This window comes from Salvelinus namaycush, chromosome 2 (genome assembly GCF_016432855.1).
Source record: "Salvelinus namaycush isolate Seneca chromosome 2, SaNama_1.0, whole genome shotgun sequence".
NCBI lineage: Eukaryota > Metazoa > Chordata > Actinopteri > Salmoniformes > Salmonidae > Salvelinus > Salvelinus namaycush.
Genome location: NC_052308.1, coordinates 42,697,991 through 42,709,047, shown reverse-complemented (window position 1 = coordinate 42,709,047; position 11,057 = coordinate 42,697,991). Strand labels below are relative to the sequence as shown.

Sequence of the window (11,057 nt, the reverse complement as noted above, 5' to 3'; positions counted from 1 at the left end):
ACGTCCAATCACATCCCTCAGTACATCATTGACTAGGCTCTGGAAAACAGTCGGGGCGTTAGTGAGACAAAAAGGCATGATCAAATACTCAGTGTTCAAGTGGTGTATTGGAAGCCGTTTTCCACTAGTCCCCCTCTCTGATGCGGACAAGGTGGTAGGCATTCCGGAGGTCGAGTTTGGTGAACACCGTGGCAATTGGGGTGGGGCAAAAGCAGGAAAGATGAGTGCAAGGGACACTTGTTCTTCACAGTAATGTTATTCAGCCCACGAAAGTCTATGCATGGCCTCAGCGACCCATCCTTTTTCTTTACAAAGAAAAATCCAGCACCTACCGGAGTGGAAGAGGGCCTGAAATGTCCTGCAGCCAGGGAATCCTGGATGTACCTCTCCGTAGTCTCCTGCTCGGGGACAGAGTTTACACAACCGGCTACAGGGGAGAGAAGCTCCAGGCTGGAGGTCAACGGCGCAGTCGTACGGCCGATGAGGCGGCCGCGACAGGGCGTGGTGCTTGCTGAACACAGGAGCTAGATCGTGATACTCGAGAGGAACTGATGACAGGTCCAAAGGTTCAGGAATGGACTGGGGCACAGACAAGGCAGGGGCAGGGGCAAGGGCAGAACAAAGACAATTTGAGTGACAAAATTAACTCCAAGTGGTTACCTTTCCGGTGGTCCAGTCGATCTGTAGTTTGAGCAGCTTTAACCAAGGATGGCCAAGAACCAGGTGAGAGTGAGGGCAGTCGATTATGTGGAGACTGGTCCTTTCCTGGTGATTCCCAGAGAGACGCAGGATGACAGGGACAGTTCTCTCAGACACAGGCGAGGAGCTGTCCGTTGAGTGTTGGCATCGAGGGGTGAAGCGAGTGGAACAGTGTCCAGGCCCAACTGGATAACGATACCTCAGTCCAGGAAACTCTCGACGGTGCCCGAGTCGATGAGGGCAGGCAGAGAAAATGCCTGACTCTGCCACACAAGGGTGCAATCTAGCAAGGGTCTGGGGGAGATGGGCTGGCGATTTGGCTCAACAGTATATCCCCCACAACTGCCGAGCCACTTCCTTTTGCTGGCCACCAGGAACAAGTGGAGACGAAGTGACCAACCTGGCCACAGTATAGGCAGCATCTAGTGCTGATTCACCGCTGCCTCAGGTGAGAGACGGGCCCGGCCGAGCTACATGGGTTCAGGTTCTGGAAGAGACTTGGGAAGGGAGGCAGTCGGAGGAAGAGAACCAAGCAAAGAAGCAGATGTAGCATACAACCCTACCTGCCTTCTACCTCCGACGCTCACGAAGACGGTTGTTGATGGCGAGAGAGATGAGCTCCTTAAGTCCATCAGGCTCATCCCTGGACACAAACTTACCCTTGGCCTCCTCATTACAGCCGCTCTGGAGAGGATGCGAAACGCGATCAGCGACACTATGGGAACCTTTATGGAGGGACAGGAGTCGCTTAGCGCCATCCTTACCACAGACAGGGTGGTCGAAGACTCTCCTCAGTGAAGCTGGAGTAGGAGGAGCAGATGGGGGACTGTCTCCACGGAGGCTGCTGAACAGGAAGGAAATTTTGGCCCATTCGCTAGCATAAGCGTAGGGCTGTTGCTCGTATACTAGTGAACATTGTACCAAAAAGGCTTTGCAAGCTCCGAGGTTGCCATCGTAACGCTCAGGGTCCGGAACAAACGGCTCACAGGGCAGAGGGACTCTGGGCTGGTTGTGAGAGCTGGGTGAAGGTTCGGCCCTGCAGGTCCGAAAGGCTCCGTGAAAACTCGACAAGCTTGACAAGCTCCAGAAGGGTATTCAGAGCTTGGTCATGTTGCTCGAGCTGGGTACCTTGGCTGGTGAGGGTTTGGTGGAGAGGATCTGAGTCTGCTGGGTTCATATCTTGGCCAGATCGTATTATTACACGGAGCGGAGCAGGTGAACCCGAGAGCAGACTCCGACAAGGAGACTGGAATAAGTTAACCATTGTATTTATTGAAAAACGGGGAAGATGGGATGCAGGCCAGGGAAAGCTCGGGCAGGTTGAAGGGAACAAGGTGCTGAGACAGAGGCTGGAGCGAGGGGAGTTGGGGCTGAGTAAGCAGGTCCGGAGAGGAATCCAAGGAAGCAGTAGAGTGGGGGGTGGGGGTCCAGGACAGGGTAGAGAAACTGACGAGATGTGGGACTGGACACAGGGACCAGAGTCAAAGCGGACAGAACTGTAGCAGAGAAGAAAACAGCATCAGGCAAGGGAAACCAGGCACAACACAAAAACATGATCTATTCAGGACCAAACGGCTAAAAATGCAGACGGGCTGAGCAGAGGTTACGATCCGGAAGTGGCAAGGCTGAGCATATGTAGAGGTCTTGATTATGGAACAGGTTGCAGCTGGTGGGGATCTGCACTGCCTCCAGCACACCTGTCTCCGCCCGCCCGCCCGCCCGCCCGCCCACACACACACACACACACACACACACACACACACACACACACACACACACACACACACACACACACACACACACACACACACACACACACACACACACACAGGGAGACAGAGAAAGAGGGAGAGAGCATTGGGGGAGTGGCGGCAGGTTAGGGAGACACAGGATGAGCAGTAGAGAGCGTGGCAGGCACAGATGTAACACTGATCCTGTTCAAAACAACAAGTGCCTCACCACTTACAAACACAAATTTACAGAGACGATCTATCCATACTTTCACTGGACTGAGGGTATACCACAACATTTCAATGCTTAACCAAGCTTAAGTGAATGAGGGAGTTTTTACAATTTGTGTCTCCACAAAAGAAACACAGATTATTTTTTATATTTTGACTTGAACGTTCTTCAGCTGATATATTTTTTGTCGTTGTGTTTTTTACTGTACCTTGCTGTTGAACTGCAGAACAGAGTATATTCAGTTGTTTAAAAATTGTTGGAGCTTTAAGTGTCAAATGTTTGTGGCAAGAAATTATATTAAATAACAGGTTTGGGCATGTCATGGAATATGATTTGAATTTGAACATGATTCCATTGATTTTGGTGATTTATTATTGAGACACACAGAGATAAAGTTCAGTGCCTGTCTAATTACTTGTCGTGTCTGTGACGCTTGAGAGGATTATCATGACGGGGAAGACATGATAATGAGGTGTAGATGGAGAGAGTGAATCACACACACAGCCATACTTAACCATACTGGTGCTCATTGGTAGCAGAGGGACTTGGCCCTGGGCACTGATCAGTCACCATGCAGGAGTTTGATATCATAGTTTTGGGTACAGGACTGAAGGTAAGAGAAACTCACATTCCCTCACACATATTTAGTTCTGCTCTCTGAACTACCCAATAAAGATACCATAAAGACTTAATACTATAAAAACACTTACAATCGTACGCGTGGCAATTTATTCATATGTAGGGACATTTAAAAATATATATATTAATGTTTTTTTCATGGTGATAATGATTAATGTATCATGGACTGTACTTGCCAGGTTTTTGTCAGAATTTGAGTATAGAAGAAACACAGTGAATTCTATCAGCATGAAAGAATAAAGAAACGGAAGTCAGAGAATTTAGAGATGAGGTACATAGAACACAGTGGAGGCTGTTGAGGGGAGGACAGCTCATAATAATGGCTGGAACAGCACGAATGGAATGGCATCAAACCACGTGTTTGATGTATTTGATACCATTCCACTGATTCCGCTCCAGCCATTACCACCAGCCTGTCCTCCCCAATTAAGATGCCACCAACCTCCTGTGATAGAACAGTATTATTATATACAGTCGCTAGTGAAAGTCTACACACCCCTTGCACAGTCTTCACATTTGCTGCCTTAAAAATTAAATCTAAAAAGGATGACATTTTTTTTAAATCCTACAATCTACACAACCGACTTCACATTTTCAAAGTGAAACAAAGATTCTACCAACCTTGCACAACTCCTTGGGCAACATACAGGTAGCTCCCAAAATAAAGGAAACACAGGTAAACTGGGTATACAAAGTACATTGAAAGCAGGTGCTTCCACATATGTGTGGTTTTCTGATTTAGATGAGCAAATAACATCCCATCATGCTTAGGGTAATGTCTAAAAATGCAGAAACATACAACTCTATTACCTGGGCGTTTGCTCTTTTCATATTTATTTTGATCCGAACAAACTCCCCAGTCCCTGCCGGTGACAAGCATACCCTTAACATGATGCTGCCACCACAATACTTGAAAATACAAATGGATCAACAACACTGAATTCACTCCACATTCTCAACCAAATTTACAGAGTTTAAGCAATTTTGACAAAAACAATGTATACATGTTGCCCTAAGAGTTGTGTAAAGTTGGTAGAATCTTATTAAAAATGTTTCACAGCTGTAATGGTTGCCAAATGTGCTTCCCCAAAATATTAACTCTGGGGTGTGAAGACCTAAGCAATTGAGACATCTCCATTAATATTTTTTTAAATTAATTTGGAAAATAGTCTATAACTTTCTTACACTTTAAAATGTGGAGTAGGTGGTATAGATCTGTAGGAAAAACATCAACTGTAATCCCAAAATGTGAAGAGGGGTGTGTGTAGACTTTCACAAAATATTGTATATTTATGGTACCATAGACAAAGTAATAATGATTAAATATAATACCTACCACTTTTGATCACATTTCTTTAAAATATAATATTTTACTTCAGTTCAATGATATGTGTTTCATGTGTATTTTCTATAACATCAAGTGTCATAAATGTGTATTAATGAATGAATTAACCTACACACACACACAAGCACACAGGTGATCCCTGGGCTCTCGAGGAACGTTCAAAGCCTTGCAGGCTGTCTAAGGAATTAGCATTATCATTTACCTGTCTACTGGAGCGCAGGTAGCCTAGCGGTTAAGAGCAATGGGCCAGTAACCAGAAAGTTACTGGTTTGAATCCCAGAACCAACAAGGTGAAACATCAGTTGATGTGCCCTTCAGCAAGGCACTTAACCCTAATTGCTCTGGATATGAATAGCTCTGACTCTATCTCCCTCAGGAATGTATTCTCTCTGGCTTGATGTCAGTGGGTGGAAAGAAGGTCCTTCACATTGACCGCAACCCTTACTATGGTGGAGAGAGTGCCTCTATCGCCTCCCTAGAAGAGGTTTGTATGAACGCATGCACAAACACACAAACATACAAAGCACTGAAGGGTTATTGTATAGTGTTAATTAGAGTGACTGTATTTTGTAGCTATATAAGAGGTTTCAGGTTCCATGTCCAGCTAAGCCAATGGGACGTGAGAGGGACTGGAATGTGGACCTTATTCCCAAATTTCTACTTGCCAGTGGTGAGGACTATGGTTAATATTATGTACATCTGTCTTGTCATCATACGTCTAATATGAATGTGAACGTGTTTGACGGTGTGTCAAGGTCAGAGTTCATTCATATTGTTTTAACCTGTGTTTGTGTGTTTGTTCAGGTCAGCTGGTTAAAATGCTGGTGTACACCAAGGTAACTCGGTATCTGGACTTTAAGGTGGTGGAGGGCAGCTATGTGTACAGGGCTGGTAAAGTCCACAAGGTCCCTTCAACTGAGGGAGAAGCCCTAGCTTCAGGTAATGCATACCCATCAAAATAAACAATATTTGTAACTTACAAATCCTGTGTTTCCGAATCATTGATTCTAAACAAAGGATTGCCGCATAACAGTCAAAGCCAACTGAAATTCATGGACATGACAAATTGATTAACTTGATTTCAAATACATACAATCATTCAAGGTCTCAAACAGTGGTTGTAACATGGTGCTGTGTTTCAGATCTGATGGGGATGTTTGACAAGCGCAGGTTCAGGAAGCTTCTTCTGTTCATTCTGAACTTTGAGGAGAGAGACCCGCGGACCTACCAGGACATGGACCCCAACAGGACCAGCATGAGGGAGCTGTTCCGCCACTTCGACCTGGGACCAGACATCATGGAGTTCACTGGTCACGCCATGGCCCTGTACCGCAGTGACGAGTCAGTACAAATATTACACAGACAGTCAGAAAGACGGACACACACACACACCTATCTCAATGGTTGTGTCCCTGTCTCCACAGTTACTTGGACCAGCCGTGCATCCAGACCATCAGACGGATCAAGCTGTATTCTGAGTCTCTGGCTCGGTATAACTTCAGTCCGTACCTCTATCCACTCTATGGACTAGGGGAATTACCTCAGGGCTTTGCCAGGTAACATAAACACACTCGTAAAGGTACTCAAGAATACATAAATACATTAACTTCAAGTTTTTTTAATGGTATTGAACATGACCGCAATGTAAACCCTTACTATTCCTGTGTGTCTCAGGTTAAGTGCAGTGCATGGAGGGTCCTACATGTTAAACAGAGGAGTGGAGGAGATTGTGATGGACAAGGGCAAAGTGGTAGCAGTGAAATCTGAGGGAGCGGTGAGTGGCTGGTGAAGTAGAGAGTGGATAAGAGCGAGCGAGAGAGTTGAAGAGGGAATGAATGAATGAGAAATGGTAGAGCATGAACCGGAACATGGGCTGAGTATCAGTGTAGTAAATGAGTAGTTGGACCTAATCTTTCTATCTTCTTTCACTTCCTCTTTGTGAAGCTGTTCCGCTGTAAACAGCTGATCTGTGACCCCAGCTACGTGCCCAACCGGGTGAAGAAGGTGGGCCGCGTCATTCGGGTCATCTGTTTACTGAATCATCCAATCAAAAACACCCATGATGCCAACTCTTGTCAAATCATTATCCCTCAAACACAAGTCCACAGGAAATCAGGTATGACATCACAGATAGACCAGATATACACAAGAAGTTAGACAAAGGCCTAGGACCCCATATACCAAACAGGGAAAATATGATTGCAGTATTTTAGCCTTGGGATGAATCAAAAATGGACCCTCTTTGTTTTTCAGATATCTATGTCTGTATGGTGTCCTACGCTCACAATGTGGCATCAGAGGGGATGTATATCGCTATGGTGAGCACCACTGTAGAGACCAGTAACCCAGAGAAGGAAGTGCAGCCTGGGTTAGAACTGCTAGAGCCCATTCAGCAAAAGTAAGTTCCACACAACCTACTGCAGACTTTTACATCCAGAGCCATTTGTCTATTGTAATGATGCAAGGCTAATGTCATACATACAAAAACAGTTCACTAAAGACTGAATGTGATTGGTCTACAGATTTGTTTCTATCAGCAACATGATGGTCCCCATTGACGATGGAAGGAACAGTCAAGTAAGGGTCGATACCTTCAATATATTGTAGCACCGTCAACCCCACAGCTAGCGTCCTCACTGAGATGTTCAGTTCACTTGGTGTAATGGCTGAGGTGTTGGGATTACAGTTGTTTGGATCTGGGTTCGAGTCCCAGTTGAGGCTACCGACTGAATGCACTGTAATATACAAACATGTGTTCATATTTCCTGGCCATTGGTTTGTACCAGGATTATAAATTGTGGAGTCTCTGGGTTTTGTTCATTGTGATCCTGACTCCCTTTTTCAGATCTTTGTGTCTCGCTCCTATGATGCCACGGCACACTTTGAGACGGAGTGTGAGGACATCAAGGATATGTATCGCCGCATCACAGGATCAGAATTCATCTTCGGTGACTTACGCAGAGACTGTGGTGGTGGTGATGATGATGACGAGGACTAAGCGACACTAAGTGGAGTTGCTACCATTTTTGTCTTGAGTGGCTCAGTTGACAGAGCATAGTCCTTGCAACACCAGGATCCTGGGTTCAATTCCCTCTAGGACGGGCCACCCATACAAAAATGTATGCACACTCATGTAATAACGTCAGCAAATATGACATTACTATTATATTGCGGCTGTCTAAAATGTCCTTGTTTTTACAGTTTTTTTAAGCAACCCTTCGATTCGCCTCTTGTATCTCCCAGAATGCCCAGCTTCACAGCTAATCTATCAGTCCTATTTATCATGTGCTTTGTGGTAGATGCTCTCATACTCTGATGGCATGGAGAGTGGTAAAGCTATATAACTCAGTTGATTTAATACCCTGTCTAATAAACACCACACTTTATTTGACTGTGGTAAATGTAAAATGTGGCCTGAGATTGTGTTTAGTGTGTGCTCGAGTGTGAATGAATGAATGAATGACCATGTGTTTGTGTGAAGTAGAACTGGATGGATGATGCTAAATGCATCAGAGCAGAGTAATTAGGGATACCCTTACCCAACAGATTAACTCCAAGAAGGACAAAGTTCTTGGAGTTGCGTTATGTTCTATTCTGAGACAGATAAAGCGGTGGTTCAGAGAGATGGGGGTGGAAGCCAAACGGATAGACAGACAATGAGATTAGAGAGGTTTACTAATCCCAGTGAAGGACAGTCACCTTGGGTAGATTACATACACATACTCCCATATGCTTTCACTGACAATTAAATAAATACAAAACATTGTATTTATATATATATATATATATATATATAGTTTATTGCGTCATTGGTAGCTGGCCTTATGTATTTACCATGATACCGATATGAAACACTAAATAACACTCCCACCAAATCATATCCTTCAATATTCGTCAGAAATCCTGTTCTCTTTTTCATTTACACATTTCATAACCAACCAACCCCCCCTTCCCCTCTGTGGGGAATGGTCACACAAGTACAAAGTTTGCAAATGCTAAAAAACATAATTCAGCACTTGAATGAGGACAGATTTATCCAGATCATCCATCCCAGTGGTGAAAGTAGTTCCTCTTTTCCATCGAGACCTCCTTCTGTCGTTTTTGTTGTTGCTACTCCAGCTCCGTGCTGATTGGAGGAGGAATCAGACCTGCCGCCACCACTCGCCGTTCACTGCTCAGGAAGTTAAAGGTTGCACAAGCGTTTGGCTGAGGAAGGTAAAGGGATGAGTGTCAGAGAGAAAGAGAGAGGAAAAAATCCTAAATTATAACTGCCCTTCACCTTATTCTATAGGCAGGGGCTTCCCATGTCTGTGTATGGATGGATAGCTACTTTCCAGGAGGTGGCACACAGTAACTTGATGTGAGAGAAATCTCAAGAGGACATTCTGAACCAGGCTTGGGCAAACCGGCCTATGAATGCTCACGCACTGAAATATATTGCACAAGCCCAATTCTTCTACTGTAGACAGATGCCAGGTGAAGTCAGGTGCCCCTACCGTGTCCTGCACCTCCACAGCGATGCCTTTGCTCTTGAGGAGGGCCAGGACTTTGGGGTCAATCCGCTCTGACCGACCCCCTGTGCCCAGGACCAGAACCTCTGTGGATACAAAACATTCATGAGACACATTATGGTCATACACAATCATTAAGTTGTTCAGGTGATAACACTGTACAATCATCATCATAGTCAAGCTCTGACGATCAAACATGAACTGGCAACTATTTAAGAGGGGGCCCATCCCAACAACACTCCAACTGTAGTCTTATCTCTCTCACACACACACCCTTGCCCACGAAGGTTCTGGACTCAGGCTGGGCCATGATAAAACCAATAGGGGATCACTCAGTTGTTGCCCAGCAACAGAGACTGATAGAAATACAAGGAGGTGACTCCGCCTAATCGGAAGGTATAAATATATGCTTGCATGAATTGCATGGGTGCTATGCAGCTGTAGCCTCTAGTTTGGGTGGAATAAATCTAGTCTGAGCTTCCTCTGGTGTCCAACTGGATTTGTACCAGAACCTAAACAGCATCTTGCATGAGTTTGTACATTCATAAATTAGAGTATGTGACTTTCTGTCTATCCTCATAACTCATATCTGCGTGACTAAAGTATAATTGAATTATCTCACCAATTCGAGGTTCCAGCATGTGGAAAAGGGCCATGCTCTCTACAGTGATGTCTTTATAGCTGCCTACCTGCAGGGGGCGACAGATGAGTAGCCAAAAGGACAATCAACATAATACACTGTTACATCTCATATTCTACTCATCATCACTCCTCATTTAGCCAGTTAAATATCTCACTCTCACACAGCACTCAACAGTATTACAGGGAGCAGGTAAACTGAAGAGAGATGAAAAAAATAGAACCATCATAAAAGGTTGACTTCTGGTGGGGATTAGAGGAAAGGTAAAAAAAAATTAAATAAAAACAACGTTTTCCTACATTCCATTGGAGGATGGCTGGAGGTAGCACGGCACATGGCCCGAAAACACGGTTCCCATCGATGTTGAACCCTCTGGGGCTGTAGCTGTGGATCATTGCTCCAGCTCCTGGTTCTTTTTGCATGACAGACACTGTGGTACGCTGGTACATCTCATCATCACTGGGACCAAGCCTGTGGGCGCGAGATAGAAAGGGGCTGGAGAAGAAGGAGAGACATTAAGTTGCCTTTCCATCCCATACTGTACCTGGCTAGTGGCTACAACTGGATGGCGTGGGATAGGGACATCAGACCTAGTTGATGTCTAAAAACGTTTGACAAACTTTGATATTGGGGTTGACTTTACCTTCAAACATGTATTGGGATGCCATAGCCATTTTTTAAATCAGATTTGATTAAATGGGTCTCGCTGTATTATGAAATAGGTCTCTCTGTACCTAGCAAGATGTAATAACCATAGAATTGGTATATTCTGCCTGGGATGTATCTCAAGTAGCAAGCTTTGACAGCAGCATCTACCAAAAGCTAAGTAGCCAGTCAGGGGGTAGATATGTCAAATTGTGTAGCTAGTAGCAGTTAGCACTAAAACATTGTCGTTTCTATTATCTAGATGTCTCGTTTCTCAGCATTACTGTACCTTGTGAACGCGGGTGGTGTCAGAGGGCTGAGCCGAAGACCATGTGAAGATCTGTGGAGAAACTGTCGTGCACACATAGTGACAGCCATGTTGTTGACAGTTATGTACTTAATGCCCGTTGGAACCAAATACATTAAAACCAGGGTGGGAACTAATTATGTGTAGCACAACGTTTGGTTCTTCCGTTTGGGTACATCCGGTTATTTTATAACGTAACGGGTCTTGTGTAGATACATTCTATAAATCAGTGATTAATTGTATCAATGGCAGAGGAGGATGATTACATGCATGTGGTAAAAATAAAAAAATAAACATTATAAAGCACAT

At 44.7% G+C, this 11,057-nt stretch overlaps 2 protein-coding genes across 2 annotated transcripts; one reads left to right on the top strand and one right to left on the bottom strand.

Moving 5' to 3' along the window:
• The first annotated feature begins 3,232 nt into the window (after positions 1 to 3,232).
• Positions 3,233 to 7,988, top strand: zgc:112334 (uncharacterized protein LOC619199 homolog). The gene is made up of 11 exons (XM_039013609.1): positions 3,233 to 3,274; positions 5,022 to 5,129; positions 5,219 to 5,315; positions 5,450 to 5,584; positions 5,788 to 5,986; positions 6,070 to 6,201; positions 6,320 to 6,419; positions 6,590 to 6,761; positions 6,899 to 7,043; positions 7,168 to 7,222; positions 7,491 to 7,988. Exons 1-11 carry the CDS (start codon positions 3,233 to 3,235, stop codon positions 7,641 to 7,643), a joined length of 1,338 nt encoding a protein of 445 aa, XP_038869537.1. The 3' UTR covers positions 7,644 to 7,988.
• A 420-nt stretch (positions 7,989 to 8,408) lies between these two features.
• ndufaf3 (NADH:ubiquinone oxidoreductase complex assembly factor) lies at positions 8,409 to 10,878 on the bottom strand. The gene is made up of 5 exons (XM_039013738.1): positions 10,731 to 10,878; positions 10,096 to 10,291; positions 9,779 to 9,845; positions 9,142 to 9,242; positions 8,409 to 8,851 (listed from the first exon to the last, which is right to left on the bottom strand). The coding sequence occupies exons 1-5, from the start codon at positions 10,862 to 10,864 to the stop codon at positions 8,756 to 8,758; spliced, it is 594 nt and encodes a 197-aa protein (XP_038869666.1). The 5' UTR covers positions 10,865 to 10,878; the 3' UTR covers positions 8,409 to 8,755.
• Between the last annotated feature and the right edge of the window lie 179 nt (positions 10,879 to 11,057).

Excerpts from the sequence above, each read along its gene's own strand:
- ndufaf3 (XM_039013738.1), bottom strand. The coding sequence starts at position 10,864 with ATGTATTTGGTTCCAACGGGCATTAAGTACATAACTGTCAACAACATG. Across the intron at positions 10,292-10,730 it reads ACACCACCCGCGTTCACAAG|CCCCTTTCTATCTCGCGCCC; the intron begins GTACAGTAATGC and ends CTTCTTCTCCAG. Across the intron at positions 9,846-10,095 it reads CAGCCATCCTCCAATGGAAT|GTAGGCAGCTATAAAGACAT; the intron begins GTAGGAAAACGT and ends CGCCCCCTGCAG.
- zgc:112334 (XM_039013609.1), top strand. The coding sequence starts at position 3,233 with ATGCAGGAGTTTGATATCATAGTTTTGGGTACAGGACTGAAG. Across the intron at positions 3,275-5,021 it reads TTTTGGGTACAGGACTGAAG|GAATGTATTCTCTCTGGCTT; the intron begins GTAAGAGAAACT and ends TATCTCCCTCAG. Across the intron at positions 5,316-5,449 it reads CAAATTTCTACTTGCCAGTG|GTCAGCTGGTTAAAATGCTG; the intron begins GTGAGGACTATG and ends GTGTTTGTTCAG.